Raw genomic sequence first — 22,558 nt, 5'->3', positions numbered from 1 at the left:
CATAACTACATTCCTAGGGCCTGGCATATAACAGCTTCTTACTAAGTAAAGGAAGAAAGTCAGAAAGGAAAGAGACATGAAGGCATTGAAATCATTATGATTGTGTATGGAGCTCAGTATGTGATATAAGAATTAATTTAAATCTCTGAAGTAAGAGTGAAGCAGTATTTCTTAAAGAATGTTAGCAACATGAGGATAAAATTTGGGAAAGAAAAACTTATGAGATAATCACAACATGGGCAAGTGTATTTTGAAGATACTGGGGAAAGGCAATATAATCTACACATAAATTTATAGAATGAAATAACACAAATTGGAATAGGGGAAAGGAGGTAAATTGTTCTGTTTTTAAGTTCAAGATGGAAGAGTGGTACAGTTGACAATAAAACAAGATAATGGGAGGACTAGATTTGCCTAGAGGAGACAATATCAGGTTAGATTTGTCTATATTCATTTGGAAAAAGACTAAAAGAATAAAAAAGCAAATGGATAAGAAATTAAAGTTTTCTTTGTTTGCAATTCTAAAATAAGATACTAAAGTTTCTATTATTTTGCAACTGAAAACTGTACAGCTTTTCATTGATTTTAGATGATATGAAATGTGATATGAAAAGCTAGCCTTCTCTCCAGAGGTTTTAGTACCAGACAATAGTATGATTACCATGTGAGTTTAAGTTCAGAAGTTTCCGTTATGGAAGGTCTTTTCAAGTTCTTAGCCATCACTATCATGCAGAGTCAGTGCATCCTCTTGGAGGAAGTCACTGGAGAGGTGAATTTTCCAAGGGAGAACATTTATTTAATATAGTGTATAAATTAATTTGAGGCTGGTAATCAAAATGAACATGACATTTAGCAAAATATATTATTAAAGTGATTATATGAAACTCTTATAAAAAGAGGCAAATGATTGTACAGCTTAAGGTAGAAATCGTCTTGTATTAGTGTAAAGGTTATAATACATTAGTGATAAATAACTGAATCTTTGTAGCAAGTTTTTATGTAAGATTGTCCTTAGATTTAGCTAATTAAACTTGTCTTCTTACAGATGTGCCAAATCCTGGTGTAAACAAGCCTAGAGCTTCTGACACTGTCCATCCCAACAACTATCTCATCAGGACAGAGCCAGAGCCAGGCGCCCTCTATTCACCAGAACAGACATCTCTCCATGAAAGTGAGGGTCTGTTGTGTTACCTTTTCACTATTAGATTTTCTTTTAACATCTTATTTCTGAACCTGAACCTCAGAAGTGTAAAATAAAGGTATTTCCTGCTGGTTTCATTCCTACAGGATCATTGGGTAACTCAAGAAGTTCAACGCAGATGAATTCTTATTCTGACAGTGGATACCAGGAAACAGGAAGTTTCCACAACAGCCAGAACTTGAGTAAGGCAGACAATAGACCATCGCACTCATTTATAGCATCCACTAATAACCATTTGGTGAGGCATTCAAGAGCTGAAGGACAAACTCTGGTTCAGGTAAACCAAACACATCAAGATCCTTGTAAAGAAATACCCTCCTAATTGGAATATCTGTTATGAGAATTTTTAAAAAGTAAAACCAATATGTTCAATTTTGAATTTATAGAAGGATAAAATAGTGAATATATTTTACATTTTGCAAGTCTATGGTGTTAAGGAATTTTTAGGCATGAAAACTAAAAATATATTAATTGTTTAAATGAGCTCCTGTTAATGAATTCTGATAAATTCCAGACACAGAAAAGTAATTGGTTTAAAGGAAGCAAATTTTGCATGAGGCGACTGAGAGAGAACTGTGTGAAAAAGACTAGAGCTAAAGTATGTTCCAGAGTCCTAGAGGGCTGAGCAGTAGTTCCACACCTGCATGAAATGGGAGTGACCCGTTCCATTACTCCCTGAGAACACATTTTTTTTTTCTTAGCTAGCATATAAATATTTCTGCCTACAGAAGCATAACCATTCTGTTAAGTGAGGGTTTTCTAACTTGATAATAAGAAAAAAAAATAATATTGTTTATCTATACTAATAAAGGGGTAATATGCTAATTAGACTGGACATCTTCTGGACAAAGCCCTGGTGGCAGGGGCTGAGGCAGAGGCAGTTATGGGTCTATGAGGCTGGCAGGCTGAGGTGGTTAGGGATAATCAGGCAGGCAGGAAGGTGAGCAGTTAGGAGCCAGCTGTCCCAGATTACAAGAGGGATGTCCCCCAAGGGGTCCTGAATTGAAGAGGGTGTAGGCCAAGATAAGGGACCCCCCCTCCCCTCCCATACACGAATTTTGTGCACTGGGCCTCTAGTCTATACATATAAAAGCCTAAGCGACTGTTATAACTGGTCAACCAAACCACCGGTCTCTGTGATGCGCAATGACCACTGGGGGCAGATGCTCAGTGCAGAAGCTGCCCCCTGGTGGTCAGTGTGCTTCCACAATTAACCTCCTGTGGCTGGCCAACCTCCCGAAGACATTTCCCTGCACTGGGCAAGATGGCCCTGATGGGCCCTGATTGCTGGCCAGGCCAAGGGGCCTCCCACCTGTGTACAAATTTGGGCACAGGGCCTCTAGTGTGTTTATAAAACTTCTGAGGTCCTGACCTGTTGCCACTTTATTCACTTCAGTCCACCAGCATATTCCAGAATTAATAGAAGTGGTAGGAGGAGTTCTGAATGTCAGTAATTAGTGAGGATAACTATCTGTCCAAGTACCTTAGTAATTTCTCTGACCCTGAAACATGGTAAGATCAAACAAGTTAGGCAAACACTAATCTTCCCCTAATGCAGTACAGGAAGCCCTGAAAGTACCACAGAAACCAGCCAGTGTTCCAAGAGCCAGAAGAGAATCAATAGGACTTGGACTCAACAATTTAGGGGAAATTTTTAAGAAATGAGAAACATTTCTATATTAAAACAAATACAAATATAGTGCCTCATATATTAAGCTAAAACAAAAAATCTTGTATTGCCTGTAGCAATCTAGTTCAAGCTACACCCCCATCCTCAGATTATACATTTACTCCTTTGCTGTTAGGAATGCTTTGATGGAAAAGTTTGAGAAACTTTGGACTAAATGCTCTAGGCATTCATGTCTGAGGTGAATTTCTGTCAACAGGTCTGAAGTCACACTTTTTAATAATAATCTTAACTTCAGAAATTATCTATTTGTTCCCCTCTAAAGGTGATCATGTTACCTCTTTTATTGTAATAAAGTTTATTTTGTCTCTAGAGCTGAAGAATTAAGTTGCAAGGTGGGTGAGAAGTGTCACTAAAGCTTAATTTACATATAGTCTGGACAATACATTTTTTAGCTATTTGGGCCAAGTATCATCCCATTTTGGTAGTAAAAGTTCATTTGTGGGATTTTCTTATTTTCAGCACTGTTAAACCAAAGCACAGATTTTAATGTTCCAACTATCTACTAATTTTTAACCCCCTCTTTCTTGCCTGTTGCTTATTAACAATTCTCTTCCCTCCTCAGATCTTCTATTCCCCATGGCTATTGCCTTTCCTGAATTGAGCTTGAGCATGATGTCTCAGAGCAGGTGTTTTAGTCAGTCCAGTAGCTGTGACATCTGGAGACTTAGCATGCTTTCCTTTAGGACATCAAAGAGTGTACAAAGTCCTTGTCTTATCCCTGCCATCATTGCCCAATTAAAAGTGACGGGGTAATGGCAATCACTGAGGAGATACAGAGCAAGTGCCGGGTCCTGGGCTTGTAACCAGGGTCCTACTGTCTGTTTCCCGTGCCTGTTCCCCTTTGGCCCATTCTCCCGTCCAGCCCATATTCATTGTTGTACCGCTTTGAGAAAGGGATCTGAGACTCAGTGTTTGCGGGAGTTTACGGATCCACAGAAAGACCAGCCTTGGCAGAAAGGCTTTTCATTTCTCTTTCTGGTCTTTTCTAGCTGGCTAGACCAGGAACTCAGCAGAGTCTTCGGCATTCCTCCTGTGGGAACAGATTTTTGGGAGGGTACCTTTGTGTGTATCTCTTTAAAGCCACCCCTAAAGATAAGAGCTAATAGATTAAAGGAGGTAAAAGAACTGGCTGAAGTTGCTCTAGGCCACACTAGAGCTAAAAGAAGAGACAAATTTGGCTGCAGCACCTGTGCAAACAGGCTGTCCCTGGAGAGTTAATTCACAGGAGAGGGTGGACCCCAGGCGCTGTCCAAACATTCATTTATTCTGCATTGAGAGAGCACATTCCTTTTGTTAATGGGGCCAATCCATAAAGGCTAAACATTCCTCTAGATACATTACATGAATTAATTCAAATTTTTTGTTGTACAGAAATACATTATATTGGCCAAAATTTGACTCCTGTGGAACAAAATAAGTACATTGCTCCAGTGACACGCCATACTTGCAACACAGTGTTTTATGTGTTGTGAAAATGCATAGGCAAGAGGCAAAAATGTAAAGACGGCAGAAAAGGGGTAGTAAATGTCTTTAGGTCTCTCTTTACTGGTTGAATTTAGTATTCTGCAGGGGAAAGTATAGATTATGCCACTAAAAAAAAGGGAAAGAAAAACACAGTAAGGAAATATTAAGATCCAGCTTAAAAGCATAAAAAGGAAAAGCAACTTAGATGCCTAAAATAATCATGTTATAGTGAGCTATATGCATTTGTTTCTGTGATGACAATGGACACAAAACCCATTCTCTTTTTTCCCTTTTTATCAGCCATCAGTAGCCAATCGGGCCATGAGAAGAGTTAGTTCAGTTCCATCTAGAGCACAGTCTCCTTCTTATGTTATCAGCACAGGCGTGTCTCCTTCAAGGGGGTCACTGAGAACTTCTCTGGGTAGTGGATTTGGCTCTCCATCAGTGACCGACTCCCGACCACTGAACCCCAGTGCATATTCCTCCACCACATTACCTGCTCAGCGGGCAGCATCTCCGTACTCTGCGCAGAGATCCGCCTCCCCAGCAGCTGTGCGGAGGATTGGGTCAGTCACCTCCCGGCAGACTTCCAATCCCAACGGACCAACCCCTCAGTACCAAACCACCGTCAGAGTCGGGTCCCCACTGACCCTGGCGGATGCACAGACTCGAGTAGCCTCCCCATCCCAAGGCCAGGTGGGGTCGTCGTCCCCCAAACGCTCAGGGATGACCGCCGTACCACAGCATCTGGGACCTTCACTGCAGAGGACGGTTCATGACATGGAGCAGTTTGGACAGCAGTATGACATTTATGAGAGGATGGTTCCACCCCGGCCAGACAGCCTGACAGGTGAGTACAGGTGACAGCACTCCATAAAGTCCCGTGAGAACATATGTGCAACTTCCACTAAAATAGAACGTGATAACATGAGAAGTTTGCGTGCTCGTTTCAAAATGTATACTGCGGGCTTCAGGTTGACCGATCTTTCGGCCTCTGTAGTTCATATCTTCTGAAATGAATAAACTTTTTTCTTTCACAGTATTAGGACATGAAAGTAATTTTGCATTTTAGAAGAATGGTTGGAATTCTCTGCTACTTGTTAGTTTATTTGTTTAATGAAAGGTGTTTTTTTTTTATCACCTAGGCCTACCCACATCCAAACCCAAGTTACGTTTACATATTAATATTTTGAAAAAGTGCTTTCTTAGTATAGGCTAGACTATGGATTTTCTCACCAACTGCTTTGATTTTTAGCATCCCAATGGGAAAAACACAAAGTTATTATGAATTGGCTTCAAATGTCACTCAGATTAAATCAGAAAGACAGCAGCCAGCTTCCTGATGTTACAGCCATTTTTCAGGCTGTCTTCATGGAGGGTTTCAGACACAATGTGTCGGCATGGCTCTTTGTAAAATGAAATTTATCTTCAGCTAGTATTTTAAATTACATTTTTTTAAATAACATATACACAATGGTAAAATATATATATATATTGAAACTACAAAAAAAATATTAAGTGAGAAGGGAAAGTCCCAAGCTGCTCTTTGTCCCTATGCAGGCCCACTCACCACTTTATGTACCTTCCAGAATGTTTGCTTGTATATATATATATATATATAAGTATATACATTACATACAAATGTGCATATATTGTGTTTTTATACTGATGGGATTCTATAATATGTATCTTCTTTTTAAAATATATTTTTTATTGATTTCAGAGAGGGAAGGGGAGAGAGAGAGAGAGAGAGAGAGAGAGAGAGAGAAACAGAAACATCAATGATGAGAATCATTGATTGGCTGCCTCCTGCACGCCTTCTACTGCAATCGAGCCTGAAACCTGGGCATGTGCCCTCGATTGGAATCAAACCCAGGATCCTTCAGTCCACAGGCCAGCACTCTGTCCACTAAGCCTAACAGACTAGGGCTCTTCTTTTTTTTTAACATGTCTGAGAGCTTACTTCATTCTCTTAGTGTATACCTAGGACCTCATTTTTATAGATGCATTATAATTTATTTAATCACTTTTGTATTAATAGACATTTAGGTTTTTTATTTAGAGCTATTGGAGACAACAATGCTCAGTATGCGTATTGTTCTTCCTGGATATTTACACATAGATACTAAGATAGCTGTGGCATCCACTTCATGGCACAGAATTGCTGGATCAACTACATATTTGTTCTTACTGATCTTGTCAGGTTACCCTCTAGGAAGGTGGCACAGATTTAAATGTCCACCACTAGTCTGAGTTTGCCCGTTTTCACTCTACCTTTGCTAGCATGGAATGTTTCATTTTTGCCAATGTAGTAGGCAAAACTATACTTTATTGTTGTAAATGGCCTTACTGAGTTATGCTGAAGGAGGAAGATTTCATGTTTATCAGCCATCTTATTTCTTTTTGTAAACCATAAGTTCAGGTCTTTTGCCTATTTTTATAAGTAGTAAAGCTTTTTATACTTGAAATAAATTAGTCCCTTATTCATTCTTCTTAATTGTTTCCCTATTTTCTAATCCGTCTTTTGACTTGTTTTTAGTACTTTTTATTTTCAGAAGTTTCTTTTTAATCCTTACCCAAGGATGTGTTTCTATTAACTTTAGAGAGAGAGGGAATGGGAGGGAGAGAAAAACATTGATGTAAGAGAGAAACATTGATAAGTTGCCTCCTGTATACACCCCAACTTGGAATCGAACTCACAATCTCCTGTGCGGTGCTTGCCTCTTCCCAAGTGTGAGTGAGTGAGTGTGACTCTACTGAGCAACCTGTACAGGACTTTATAGAATCTTTTAAATATTTTTGTATAGTAAAATTAGTATGTTTTCCTTATGGCCTCTAGGAAAAGTAAATCCTTTTTGAGATTTTCCAATTGAATGATTTTTCATGAAGAATTAATATTGAATTTGATTTTGAGCTCGAATAAATTCCTAGTGGAAAAACCACCTCTCTTCCCTCAGTCATCAGAGAGGTATACCTGGCTTAGATATTTCCTGGCATGCCTCTGAAAAGTGTACAGCAACATGATGTAGGAATCATTTATGAAATCCTATCTCCCAAGGTAACCTTAAAAGATACTAATTCTGAAGATTTCTGTCTTCCTCCTTGTGTACCTGTAGAATGGCTGTGCAGTAATCTGTTTGTGAAGAGCAAAGTGGAAACCCAGAAAAGAAGCGAGCACATAAACACTGTCACCTGTTAACCCTGTGGTTTACAGATGAAATTAGACTTTATGTTTCAGTCGGGGGAAATTATACGTAGCCTAGCACAGAGGTTTTCCTAGAATGCTACCATCTTCAGAAGAAGCAAAAGGTTTCTTTGAAAATTTTTCTCATCATCTATCTGCCTACTTAATCTGAATGTGGATTCTATTTTGTGAATTCCCTTTCTTATTCTTACTTCAGAGAATGATGCCATTATATTTGCTATGGCTCTTGATTTCAAAGAAGTAATGATTTGCTAACTAATAAGCCTGAAGCAGTATTTTATCATTGACTCCGACACTTGGATATTTGCTGATCATAACTTAAATGATGATGTAATGTGTGTATAAGTTAATTCCTACAACAGAAAAATATGTCTGTCCTGAAATATTCATGTCAGTGTAATCATCGCATGCTAAGAAAAGTTGAAAGAATAATACAAAGAATCTATATTTGGGAGATAAATATGTGTTTATTTCCAATGTCTTAAATATATGAGTTTTAAATCACAGGTAATAGATCATTGTAACAGGTAAAGTAATATGTATTTTTGGAATTGCAAATAGAAACTATTGAAAAGTATTGTTGTGGAAGATCAAGTACACACAAGTGTTGTTGTGTTTTCTGTTACGTGAATGGGGAGATAAAAATTACTCTGTGGAAATACTTCTGGAAAAATTATTTCCAATAACAATTATATACCATAATTAGTTATCTTTCATTTTAAAAAGTAGTGAATTATAGTGGGTTCCTAAACAGTTATTTAACTTAATCTGTAGAGGCCATGTATTTTTTAAATGTTAATCTATAGGACCCTGTGTTTTACTTTTTCTCATGAATGATCAGATAAACAAAATAGTAACAATTACTGTTATGTTACTCACGAAGATTTATAATGTCAAGAAAGTACTACTACTCACTATAAATCTGTCTTTTATTTCACATTATAGTCTGTCACATGGTAGTTTCATCTCACTAGTAGTCCTGTAAGTGAATATTTACTGAATACTTTTGTTCTATATCAGCTCATTTTGTTACTTCCCATGAAATTGTAGTAAATATTTACAGTATGGATTCCAGCAGAGCATGTAGCCAGATCCTCCCACCATCTATAATAATCTATAATAATAAAAGCATAATATGCTATTAAGACCAGACATCCTTCCTACTGGACAAATGAGTGGGGCTGCAGCAGAGGTGGTAGTCTCCAGGACACGGGGCTGGCAGTGGGGGCCGGCGAGGGCCCAGGGCTAAGCCCTTGCACAAATTGCGTGCTTCGGGCTTCTAGCGAGAATACAATGTTCTAATACTGGCATAGAATGCTTTGTTCTGATCTCAAAGCACCATGGATGGTGGGGCCACCACCAGCGCCAGGCTTGCCTCTACCCAAGTGTGAGTGATGTTCTGAGTCTCAGTGAATCAAGAGTGTTTGTAGCTCTCCTGAGTGTTAACATTGCACCTCGTATTGATAAGATTACCAAGGACTAGCTATATTGACCTGCCTGCTTTATGTCACCATTAACAAAATCAGAGCCTGCCCTTTTGTTCAAAACACTCACGAGCTCCATAAAGAAATGGAGCTTGTACTCTGCTGAAAGAATGAGCAATCTGCCAGTAATAAAAAGCTGAGATCCTCAAGTGAGAACTTTCAAGTAACAATCCTAATATCATCTCTAGAATTACATCGGCTTCTGTGGAGCCCTGGAGGGCTAACCTTGCTCTCTTACTCTTGCTCTTTCATTTTATGTTTGCAGAGGGCTCTGTGGAGTTCAGGGTTTCTCACACCACTTCCCATTGACCCTTGAGGGATAGCGTGTCCAGTGCTCAGTGTGCAGTGATAGCCCACTGACCTGGGTACCTCACAGCCCTGCTGGGAAGTACCTCTGATGGAGATAATTCATATTTCCTTTGGGGCTCTCGTTTTCCTTGGTTTTGAAATGAGAAGGTTTGTCTGAATAACCCCCAAGTATAGGACTGTTTAAAGCTTTGATCTTCTTTTAGTAAGTGAGGAGCCCCTAGTTAAAACCCAGATTGATGCATTTGGTTTCTTCCCATGTCACTTAGCTATCCAGGGTAGGTAGTAATCATTCATTTTAGAAGTTTTTTGTATTAACTTTCTTGCTACTCCTCAGTAAGCAACATATAATTACCACGCACACTCAAGCCCATTTGCTTTTAGTTGTGCTATGATTAACTGAGATGTTAACAGGATGGGAATGATGCAGTCTTTTTACAATTAGTTACTGTGTTAATTATTTGCAGCCTTTTTAAAAGCAAATATATGACTGACTTCAGATATATTTGTTCTTTCCCTTGCTCATATTTGGATATAACTGTAGTTGGTATTCTTATCAAGTGGCAGATTTTACTCACAAACTTCTGAGCAGGATAGTATAGAATATATTAATATGCTTTTATTCAGAAAATAAAATGTTTGGGTTTGAAATCTGTTTTATCGTGAGCCCCGTGCGTAAACATTAGTTATTAGCAATTTGAATGAAAGAATATTTCAAATGATTTAATATTCATGTACTAACTTTGTACTTTTTCTTTACACTGGAAAGACGGTAAACAAGAATCTGGTATGTGGGTTTTTTATGAAAACAACTGTTGATGTTTTTTAAGAAAATAAAAAATGCAGTGATAATAAATAATAAAGTAATACTTCACAATACTTAATAATTGTTACTAATTCACTGGTAATATTCCAAATATTGTAAGGTAAAATTCTGTTTCCCTGTAAAAATCATGAGTGAATTACTTAAGAGACATATTTCAAAACAGTTCTTGACCATCAGCCTTTACTAAGCATTACTAGGTAGGTGTTGTCTTAGAAGTTGGGGTTTAAGGAGGCGTGGGACATGGTGGGCCCTGCCCACAAGGAGCTGATTGCCCACTTGGTAAGACAAGGTAATTTTAATGGCAGGAAAAGAGACAGACCACCGTTTGTATGTGTTTAACAATGGAAATTGTATAATGATAGAAGAGGACATTCTCTTTTTGGTCATCATGATAAATAGTTTACAATTGGGAGAATAAATTTCAGGCTATCCAACAAATTAGTAATTCCTTATTATTTTTTCTTAGAAAATTTACTTTTATCTTGCTACTAAGAGATAATTTTATTCTAAACATTTATGAGATGTCCTTTTCATACCTGGTATCCTTCCTTTGTAAAACTCACTAGGTTTGGTGTTTTGACTTAACATTTGGTCCTATTGGCTAGCAGTTTCATTAGGGCTTTTAACCTCACCACAGTTTTCTCACTTTCTTAACAATGCCACATTCCTGCCTCTAGGCTTACGGAGTTCCTATGCTAGCCAGCATAGCCAGCTTGGACAAGACCTTCGTTCAGCTGTGTCTCCCGAATTGCACATCACTCCTATATATGAGGGCAGGACCTACTACAGCCCAGTGTACCGCAGTCCAAACCACGGGACTGTGGAGCTCCAAGGATCACAGACCGCATTGTACCGTACAGGCTCAGGTGGGCATCGGCTGAAATCTCACCAATCTGGTTGTCAAGAAAGCAGCTGTGGCAGCAGATCAATAAACAGTAAAACAAAAGTTCATTTTTTAACCTATTTTAGGTGATACCTTTTTACTTTAGTTCAGTCTAATCAGTGAATAGAGTGATTATACTGTAAATTCACAAATAAGTGTATGGAGCTGTAAATGTGACTGTCCTTGGATTAGAACTGTAACAGATATAGAAAAGAAGGCCTTTATTGGGAATTTTTTTGTTACCTGGAATGTGTATTTGGAGGAAATCCCTGTATGAGTTACTTCGCTATCTCTGACTTAGCATGTGTATAGTCTTGAGTGATCTTGGTGTTATTTTTTTTATTTATATATAATGGATTTCCTCCGAATGCTTAAGAGTGGAATGTGAAAAATATATTCTTTATGGTGGACTCAATCGGGGACAGAAAGCAGTAAAGACATTTTTAAAAATAGGGAGCTAGTACATCACACCCTTGCATCCCACCCTCATCTCTGCCACACCAGCTTGTTGTGGCTGGTGGAGCAGAATCTGTAGCCCATGGCTATGTAAGCTGCAGGTTGTGCTGCCAGTTTGACTCAAGGAATCTCCTGTGGCCTCTTCTTTAAAAAAAAAAAAAAAAAAGTTTAGTAACATGCTCACACATGAACTCCAGGTAGCTATGATAACTCCCTAAAGGCACAACCCTAGGAGACATACCTCCCAGAACAAAGGAGGGTGAAGACTGTTCGAATTGGTTTTTTGTCAAAACATAATTTGGTCCACTGCAGGATTTTTCTTCTAATAGAATGTACCAATTTTTAATAATTTAGTGCAGAAATGTTTCACTTTATGTTCTGTATCTTGAGTATTTAATAGGATTAAGAAGTAATGTTATTAAACTCTTTTGATTGCAGGAATTTCAATCATTAGAAAAATACCTACTGCAGTGATTAGGAAAGAAATGTTAAATACAGTGTACAGCATCTTTAAAAAAAAATAATATTGATTTCAGAGAGGAAGGGAGAGGGAGAAACATTAGTGATGAAAGAACATAATTGATCAGCTGCCTCCTGTATGCCCCATACTAGGGATCGAGCCTGCAACCCAGGCATATGCCCTGGCCATATGGTTCATAGGTTTACACTCAACCTATGGCTGGCTGGCCTGTGTACAGTATCTTTATCCATAGGATCATGCAATAATTTCAGGGAAGCTATGGTGGAATTTGATATATCAGTCTTCTTTCTTATGAATTTTCCAAGTTATCAAAATCCACAGGTCTATAAATGAAATGTATTGCAAACTGAGTAACTTTTATACCCAATTAAAAGTGATAGTTTAAATTTTTACAAATTTAACACATCTTGTTTTTTATTGCTAAAATGAAGTTTTGAAATTAATTTTTTCTTACATTTCTCTTGCTGTTACTGAATTTCAATAAACATATTAAGACCTATTATGAATCAGATTTATAGTTCCATTTTTGCTCTTTTCTGCTAATAAAATGATCATAATATTGTTGGTGTATATTGTTAGCATATACAAAAAACTGAAGTGCCTTTTTTAGCACTAATGAGCTAAATTGGTAAAATCTAAAAGTAAGCAAGTTATACAGCTGGTAAAAACTATAACTCTTCTTGAAGTTGAAAACATTTGACTTTGATAAATATCACCTCATGAAGAACATACTAACCTTTTTAAAATAAATGTTGACTTTCTGGTAGGTATTGGAAATCTGCAAAGGACATCCAGCCAACGAAGTACCCTTACATACCAAAGAAATAACTATGCTCTAAACACAACAGCTACCTATGCGGAGCCCTACAGGCCAATACAATACCGAGTGCAAGAGTGCAATTATAACAGACTTCAGCACACAGCACCGGCTGATGATGGCACCACGAGATCCCCATCAATAGACAGCATTCAGAAAGACCCCAGGCAAGTACTGTTATGTGTCTTCCGAATGCTACAGAATTATAGAAGCCAACCAGTTCCTATATTCTCACTTCTTTTCAAGTTGCCAAGACTCTTATAAGATCATTAACTCCTTATCTCTTAATATTTCCAGTTGCATTCCAGTACTAAAAGTCATTGTGGGTAATTTCATTTTATATAATTCATTTAAAGAAGGAAGATGGATTCCTTCTTTCAATGCTTTAATAATAGGTAAGAGAATGCACGGGTCTGTCTGAATATCTGCAGCATTCATCATTGAAATACTTCACCAAGACAGCTCTCTGGTCTGTCCTCAGTCTGAACCACACAAAAAAAAGATTTTTAAAGGATTATTTTACCCCTTTTCCTTTTTTCCTGACTGACTTCATAGATGAGAACTTTAGGAAATGCATATGGTTGTTTTAAATGGGAAAGACCAATGTTGTACACTTTCAATCATATTGATCCATGTTATTTTGTGCTTTTATTAACTTAGTCCTTCATACAAGCTCTTTGCCATTTAAGAGTAAATCATTTACAAAAAAATTCTCATAAGCAAAAAAATATTTGTTACATAATGAATGTTTCCTTTTGTAAATTTTATTTGGAAATGTGTTTTATTAAGAGAAGTATGAGTCATTTAGTACTTGCCTTTTACAGACTGGCCTCATCTTTAATGAAAGCCATTTAAAATATTCAGGAAATAAAGATGTTTAGAAACTAAAACAGAACTCTAATTTCTGTAAAAGTGAAATTATTGCTAAATTTTAAGCAGCTTGAGTGCTATTTTAAGGCATATATTAACAAGATTTCATTCACTCTTCGCCCACAGACAGTTGTTTCACTGGAAAATTGTTATAATTATCAATTCATTTTTATCAACCTACCAACTTATTCTAATGAATGTGAAATAAAAGCATCAGTGAGGTTTTGATCATTAAAACAAAATAACTAAAGGTACTTTAGAGTTAAATGGGAAGACCTCTGCTTTCCTAAAACCACTCTACTTAACTCTTTTTTTCTAAAATTCTTTATGGTTTATATATACATTTGATTATGCTTGCCACCTTTTTTGTCATTTTAAGGATTTTGTAAAATAATTTGTCTAATAGCACATCAGTGTAATTCAGAAATACTTTTACATGATTTTGTTTTTAAAAACCTCAAAATGACAGAGTATGACACCCTAATACATGAAGAAATCCTTAAAAGGGCTTTGAGTCAAAGGTAATTTAGACCATACCTTGGCTGAAGCTACAGAGAAACGAACATCTACCCATAGAAGCCGTGCTGTGATTAGAGCTTTGAGTTTAACATGTGTCCCTGAAGAATTCAGTTCTGACATCTGATGTGAGTTGATTCACTATAAATAAGGATTTCATGTATGATAATATATTTCAGCTATTCATAGTATGATAATTTCATAGTCTAATGCATAAAACAGTTATAGCTAGCTTTGATTATGTGAATGCTTACTGATAACGCATTTGTAAGATGAATAAATGATTACCTTATAATAATAGTTGTATTTTTTCTACCTGAAACTGGAATTCAGGTGAATTTGAAGTTTGAATATTCAAAGCTAAATAAAATAGTTATATTAACTATTTAATTTTTAGTTTTGAAAATAGCAACTTTAAGTATTTACTCACTTCTAAACCTCCTTACTTTATGATTAATGTTACATTATAATTAGCCTGAAAAAATCCTGTAAGACTGAAGAAATTACTCATGTTTTCTTTGTAAAAGATCTATGAGGGTTGGTTTTTTTAAAAATAGTTTTCTGGTTTGGAAGCAAAATGATTAATAGTACAAACAATACATCCTAAAGGAAAAAGAAAAGTACTTCCTATGGGAAGTGATTTAAAGTGACAGCATCCTGGTGATATTTTTTCCAGCAGGGCTTAATCTTTGATAATTTCATTTATTATCTCCTTGACATTTATACATTGTCAAATGTTTTACTTGTACATATATTATAAAATCTATAATATACTGTTACTATTTTTACTGTAAATAAATAGTCAATTGTCTTTTAAAGAAAGTAATAGAAATAAAAAAGATGGTTATTGTATTTACCTACATATTTACTATTTATAATTCTTCCTGTCTTCCTATAAATTCAATTTTTTATCTCTTCTCATTTCCCTTCAAACTAAAAATGTCCTTTAGCCTTTCTTGTGCTGCATATCTCCTGTCAAGAAATTCTCTCAGCTTTAAACCTGAAAATGTTTTTATTTCACTAGTTTTTAAAGGATAGTTTTGCTAGATATAAATTTTGGGATAGATAGGTAAAATTCCACCACCCTCTACCCCCATTCTCCTCCCCTAGTAGTTTAAAAAATGTTCATTTATTGTCATCAGATCTTCATTATTTTTAATGAGAAATCAGACATCATTTGTATCATTGTTCTCATTATGTAATGAATCTTCTCTCTGGCTGCCTTTCAGATTTTTCTCTTTATCTTTAAGTTTTAACAGTTTTACTGTCGGAGGCTTAAATATAGTTTCCTTTACATTTAACTTGCTTGGGATTCACTAAGATTCTTTAAACGTTAGTTGATGATTTTTGGGACATTTTCCACCATTATTTGTTTAAGTATTTTTTGTCTGTCCCAAACTACTCTCCTCTTCTTCTGGGATAACTTGACATCTCACAGGTTACTGAAGCTCTCTTCAGATTTTTTTAATCTGTTTTTCTATATATTCTCCAGATTGGATTTTTTAATTGGTCTGTCTTCAAATGTATTGTCTCTTCTACAATCTCCAATATGTTTAAAGCTCATCCAGTGAATTTTTTCTATTTCAGATACTTGCATTTGGTTCTTTTTTTTTTTTTTTTTTCTTATACAGTTTCCATGTCTCTGATAATATTCCTCGTCTATTCGGTTTTTATAGACATCTTTTCCTTTAAGTCTTTGAGCTCATTTACAATAACCATTTTACAGTCCTCTTCATATAATTACAACATCTAGGTTTTTTCTGGGACTGTTTCTATTTTTTGAGTTTTTTATACTTTTTTAAGTCATATTTTTTAGTTTCTTCTGATGCCCACCAGTTAAATTATGTGTGAACTGTTATGGATGATACATTGTAGGGACTCAGGATTGTGTTGTCTCCTGTTAGGGTTCTGAGGTATTTTTGTGGCAGATAATTACTGGCAGACGCTTTTGATTCTGTTGAGATTGGTTTTGTTCTTTGTTAGGATGGGTCTATTTCAGATTTGTTTAACTCCTAGCACATGGCCCTTGCTCTCTGGTATAGTTTGTGAGATTAGGTGCTCAGTAAGATCTGCACTCAGACTGAGATGGAAGTCCACCATCACTTGGCAGAAACTCAGCCCTAAATTTTAGCCAAAGTGCTACCAAAGCAAGTACATGCTTAGCTCTCAGTCTTGCAGCAACTATTTCCCAGCAGACCTGTACATGTGCCCTATACATGCACAGCCCCACACTCAACTACAAACTTGAAAATAATCCTCCCACACACATGTAGAATCTGCTCTGCATAGTTCCCAGCTCCCCATTACCCTGCCCCACAAGTTCTAACCACTTTGGCATCTCCAAATTCCAGTCTTTCCCTCTCAGCTCACTAAGCTCATCATTGATACTTTCCTTAAGGGTCTGTGCTTCCTATGCCACATCCCAAAAGTGCCCTAGGGCAGAAAGCCAGATGAATATTAGGCTCCTGCGGTAATTCCCTTTCAAAGATTACATCCCTGTGTTACTTGTTGTTCAGGCCCTGAAAACAGTTTTCTTATGCATTTAGAAGTCCGATGTACTACCCACTGCATTACAGAATCCTCATACATTTTAGTCCAATTTTATATGTGTTTGTCGTAGAAGGGTAAATTTCATCATGGCTAAAAACTGGAGTCTGGGCTTAGGTTTTAATAAAGCAGATCTTGGCATTGATGCCATGCCATCCCACCAGCCCGTGAACTGATAGCCATCTCCCCAGGGTAAATTGCTGCTGAAAATCAAGGTTGGAGTTGATGCCATCCAAGCCTAACTACCCATCTCTGTCTGGAGCCTACTCTTTGTGTTGTCTGACCCTCGTATCACTCAAGAATGCCAGGAAGTCTTGGGCACCCCTGTGCCGTTTAAAGGGGACAAAAATGTATATTTGTAATAATTGTGAGTCATCAAGGAAAGATTAAATCCCACTCCTTGCACCCCGTTAATTACGGCATAGATTTATATAATGGGCAGAGGCAGATTTTTATCAGAAGTGGCTAGAATAGTTTCAGTGCATGAAAGGACATGTGATTGCAGAGAATACACTTTTTTATAATAGTTCTTATGTTAGGGATAATGAACATTAATAAAATATCCATATCATAATTTAAATGTATAAAATATTTTAATATACATTATAACAGTTTAATCATCACAGCCAACCTAATAAGAAGGTAGAAATGATAGTTTTATTGTTCCTATTTTATAGATGGTGAAACTGAAACTCCAATTAATTAACTGGTTTTCAAAATCACATAGTAAGTGAAGGACCTAGGACTTTAACATAGGCAACCTAAGCATTGAGGGGTATCTGTATATATGTTTTTATTGATTTCAGAGAGGAAAGGAGAGAGAGAAACATCAATGATGAGGGAGAATCATCAATCAGCTGCCTCCTACTTGTCTCTTATTGGGAATTAAGCCCAAAACCTGGGCATGTGCCCTGACCAGGAATTGAACCATGACCTCCTGGCTCATGGGTCAATGTTCAACCACTGAACCACACTGGCTGGGCCATTTGTGGTGTTCTTAATGTCTATTCATGACATGGTCATCCAGGCTGTCCTCCAAGCCAGAAATCTCCACTGACTTCAGTTTTCAGAGGATCATATGGAAGCTGTGCAAAGAGTGGATGAGAGGAGGGGTGGCGTTTGAAGCAGAACATGTAGGAGGCTATTAGAGTGGTCCCAGCAAGACAGAGAGAATGGATGAGTATCTTCCTTATAAATGTGACCCTGTCCCATTCTGTCACTCTTCTGCTTCAAAACCTTCATTAGCTCTCTGTTGCTTATGTGGGGACAATCCTGGAGGGGACAAAAGTAAGTTTACAGTGGTGAGTACATAAAACACAGTTTATTTTTATATATTAATTTTTGTAATTTTTATACAAACAGCTGTAAACCTACTTTTGCCTCTATAGATGTCTATAGATCACCTGGCTGTAGATCACTAACCTTCACCACTTCATTGGTTCTTTGTCTATATCTAAAGTTATTTAATAGTGTTTACCTCATGGGGCAACAATGGAGGTAAATGAGATAATGTATATAAAACTCTTGACCCAATGCTTGATGCCAGTAAAATCAATAACTAATAACTTGCTGTTGGTATTAAGACTAAGCTCTTCAGTTTGACATCCATAAAATTAAATTCCGTGTTTGTACCTCTAGCATAGGGGTGTCGAACTCAATCAGAGAAGAGGCCAAAATCTAAAATCCAGCCTAAATCGCGGGCCGAATGGTTTACTGAACAGTCATAAACTGTCATTGTGATGGAAACGCAGCAGAGTGCAGTGATGACAGCGCGGTGCGGGCCATATTGCAAGGCCTGGCGGAACGGATTTGGCCCGCGGGCCTTGTGTTTGACACATGTGCTCTAGCACCTGCAGCCTAGTAGGGAGTCACTAAATATTTGTTAATGCCTGGAGCCCTCCAAGACCAAGAGAGACACTGGGCCTTTAAAACTGGGCAATAGCAATATCACTGGGTTGTTAATTTAAATGTTTTTGTAGAAGCAAGCCAAGTGTCCATAGAGAAATAAATGGGTAAAGAAAATGTGATATTTGTACACAATGGAATATTATTCCACCATAAAAAGGGAAATCATGCCATTTGTAACAACATGGGTGGGTCCTGAGGATTATGTTAAGTGAAATAAGTCAGACACAGACTACCTGATCAAATACCATATCCCCTCACCTATATGTGGGATCTGGAAAAACAAAACTAAACTAAATTCATCAGTACAGAGAACAGATTGGTGGTTGCCAGAGGCAGGGGTTGAGGATGAGAGAAATGAGTGAAGGTTGTCAAAAGCTATAAACATCCAGTTAAATAGTTCAAGTTAAAATAAAATATATAGGGATATAATGTACAGCATGGTGACTATAGTTAATGTAGTGTAGTGTATATTTGAAAAGAAGTTTGTTTGGAGAGTAACCTTAAAATTTCTCATAATAAGATACGTAATAATTTGTAATGGTGTCGTGATGGGGGAAAAGTTTATTCAATATTAATTCATTTTTGGATTAACAGTTTACTTTGTCCTATAATCAAAGTCTGCAAATTTGTTGCTTTTTTTTTAACTGTTTGTAAGAAATTGTTCTACATATGATATAAGCATAAATTCATATTTAAAAAGGATTCCAAATAGTGGGGCAATCAGCTGACATCTGAAAATTCTGTCAGTGGGATGTGACCTGAAAAAGCAAAATGTAAAAGTATATATGCTTGTTACAATTATATATTTCTTTTACAAAAAGTAGGATAGATAACACAGGGTGTTAGGCTTCAGGCTCTGGATTCAGGTTGCCAGAGTTCAAATGTTGCTCTACTCTTGGCTAGCTGGGTGACTTTAGACAAGTTGCTTCATCTTTCTGCCCTTGTCTCCAAATCCATAAGGCTGCTATAAAAATAAATTAGTAGTAATATACGTAAAATGCCTAGCACAGAATAGGTACTCATGAAATTTTAAGTGCTGTTCAATAACAGTCCAGTTCTTTGGAAAAAAATCTGTATGCACACATAAGCACATTTGCACATATTTTGAAAAAAGACAAGCAGAAAATGCCAGCAGTGTTTCAATTTTCTGCACATGGGATAGCTGGTAAGAAAATATTTTTAAATAATTTTCTGTGTTTCTTGCTTATAATTATAATCAAGAGCAGCCATAAACATGACACTTGTTGAAATTCATCAGGTCCACATTTGCGATCTGTATATTTCCACCAGCCCTTCTTCCTCTCTGCAAGCATGACATCTCACCTAACTAAAGTACACTTATTTACCTGAGCCTTGCACCTGCAAATTGCTTTATAGATAGAAAGGCATAGAATTAGAATCAAGGCAAGGAAAATGAGAAAGTTACTCATGTTAAGAACTTGTTTGTCCTCTTGAATCTCTTTCTGTGCATCTTGGCTGCTTTAGGATCCTAAGCAGCTGGGCCTCTGCATATGTTCATCAGGGGGGGAAATTATTTACATATACATGTATTTTAGGACTTTTCTACTTCCAATTTTGGTCTCAGTGAGCTTTTTTCCTATGCCAAATGTTTTGTATTGTTAAACAAATGGGCTTTCCTTCTGAAGCCGTCTTTTTCTCATGCAGGGAGTTCGCCTGGCGTGATCCCGAGCTGCCTGAGGTCATTCACATGCTGCAGCACCAGTTCCCCTCTGTGCAGGCGAACGCGGCGGCCTACCTGCAGCACCTGTGCTTCGGTGACAACAAAGTCAAGATGGAGGTACAGGACCCAGTGCCTGGGCCGCAGGCAGAGGCAGTACCTTTTCGTTTTGCAGTCTCGTGTCTGTGTACTTAAGAAATTACCAAATGCCCTTTTAGAGGGATTCTGATACCAAGGACTCTTTCACTTCGTAACTGCATTTCAGTATTTCTCAGGAAAAACTAGGATGAGTAGATTTCTTAGAGTGCTTTTAGCACTTTCAAATTGTGGGTCCACTCATTAGGTCATTTGTAAAAATATAAAACATGAAGCAAAGGTCAATTTAAAATGCATTTATAAAGTATTTTTCATAAAAATTATAGTATGTCTGAAACAAGTGAGCTCATGTATTTCATGAGATTCTGGTCATGACTGTTGCCAACATACAATTAAGTAAAATTACAGAAGATTTATAACTGTTACTAATGCTGAACATATAGGAATATTTTAGTTCACATTTTACGTTTTTTGGCATTTGCAGAAACACGGTGAGTCATTGGTTATTGGCTGGTGTCCTATATCACACAGATTATCTCTTTTAACATTTTAAGCCATCCCCCAACCCACTGCAATTTCACATAGAACTTAAGTGTTTCTCCTCGGTTTAATACGCAAAACCACATACCAGTTGCAGACCTAAAGGTGGATGCAGTAAGTAAAGTCTAGAAATGTTCACATAATGTACTGATAAATTGACAAGTGGAAGAAAAGTTAGAGAGAGTAGTTTAGAGGAACAGTTCTAAGAATCCATTGGCTTTAGTCACAGATCCTTTTCTCTGTGATCTCCAACCCTGCATGTAGCTTTATTGTGTTTGTGTATTTGTTCTTTGCACCCGAGAGTGGAAGCACATCCCTGTGTGTTCAGAGGGTTGGAGTAGGACTGTGCTACCTCCACCTGCCATTAATCCACCTTGGTCTCCCTTCCCTTTTTTAAGCCATGAACCCAGGAAATGAGCTGCATCTTGGATGGTGTCCTTAACATTTAGAAAAGATTGGTTATGTAGAATGAAAAGTAAACTTTTGAAATTATCTGGAGTTGTCCATTTCCTGTGATCTTTTTATAAGACTTTTGTTTGATCACTGCTGAATTTCATGTCACTTAGGCCTGGTACCTAATATTTCTCATTCTAGGTGTGTAGGTTAGGGGGAATCAAGCATCTGGTTGACCTTTTGGACCACAGAGTTTTGGAAGTTCAGAAGAATGCTTGTGGTGCCCTCCGAAATCTTGTTTTTGGCAAGTCGACAGATGAAAATAAAATAGCAATGAAGAATGTTGGTGGGATACCTGCCTTGTTGAGACTGTTAAGAAAATCTGTTGATGCAGAAGTAAGGGAGCTTGTTACAGGTGGGTATAGAACGCGATCTTGTCCTGGAGGAAATGCTGAAACGGTCTGGACTGTGCCCTTGTATGGTGCCTGGTGAAGGAGTTGGAGGGTGTAGATAGGAGATGAAATAGTGCTCACAACTGTGACGTAGGTTGAGTGTAACTTAACGCAATGATTCAGAAGGCTCTCCGGTGGTGCTAGGATAGTTATGCTTAATCATGCAGAAGTGTCAGCTAACAGAGGTCTTGTTCATAGAGGGCAGATGTCGTTTTTTATTATGTATTCCATAGTAAGTCTCCATTTTAAAAGACTGTCTCTCCTTTATCTTGAAAATAAAATACTACACTTAATGGATCAGCTGCCTTCCACTTCAGCTCAGCCCAAGTCCTAATGCCTGTTAGTACCTCAATGCTTTCCTTGGACTTGGGGATGAATAGAATTCAATCCTGCCCTCAGGTAGCACGCAGACTCGGGAGGAACATGAGGTCCTGTGAATGGCAATGAAAAATGGCAAGTTAAAGGACTCATTAAAGAGGCATTGGGCTCTAGCTGGTTTGGCTCAGTAGATACATAGGCCTATGGACAAGGGTCCTGGGTTCAGTTCCGGTCAAGGGAACATGCCTGGGTTGCAGGCTTGATCCCCAGTAGGGGGCATGCAGGAGACAGCCAATCAGTGATTTTCTTTCATCATTCATGTTTCTCTCTCTTTACCTCCCTTCCTTTCAATAAAAATATATTTTTTTAAAAAGAGGCATTGGGAGCACAGCATGAATGGGTAAGGAAGTTCCCTGTTTGGCATGAA

General features: G+C 37.4%; 1 protein-coding gene across 14 annotated transcripts in view; it reads left to right on the top strand.

Annotated features, from left to right (window-relative positions):
• PKP4 (plakophilin 4) overlaps positions 1 to 22,558 on the top strand; it is a 226,363-nt gene that overhangs the window by 162,774 nt on the left and 41,031 nt on the right. For 7 of the 14 annotated variants that reach the window (XM_045575439.1, XM_045575440.1, XM_045575435.1 and 4 more), the window contains 7 exons: positions 1,046 to 1,177; positions 1,288 to 1,478; positions 4,656 to 5,205; positions 10,854 to 11,111; positions 12,764 to 12,980; positions 20,320 to 20,452; positions 21,563 to 21,776. In XM_045575439.1, coding sequence (XP_045431395.1) covers positions 1,046 to 1,177; positions 1,288 to 1,478; positions 4,656 to 5,205; positions 10,854 to 11,111; positions 12,764 to 12,980; positions 20,320 to 20,452; positions 21,563 to 21,776 — 1,695 coding nt within the window. The remainder of the gene's footprint in view (positions 1 to 1,045; positions 1,178 to 1,287; positions 1,479 to 4,655; positions 5,206 to 10,853; positions 11,112 to 12,763; positions 12,981 to 20,319; positions 20,453 to 21,562; positions 21,777 to 22,558) is intronic. The other 7 variants (XM_036422339.2, XM_036422344.2, XM_036422340.2 and 4 more) reach the window with 4 other exon arrangements.

Source organism: Pipistrellus kuhlii, unplaced genomic scaffold (assembly GCF_014108245.1).
Source record: "Pipistrellus kuhlii isolate mPipKuh1 unplaced genomic scaffold, mPipKuh1.p scaffold_m20_p_7, whole genome shotgun sequence".
In the NCBI taxonomy this organism is placed as follows: domain Eukaryota; kingdom Metazoa; phylum Chordata; class Mammalia; order Chiroptera; family Vespertilionidae; genus Pipistrellus; species Pipistrellus kuhlii.
Note: the sequence above shows the minus strand (reverse complement) of the source record. Positions and strands in the feature narration are given on the sequence as shown.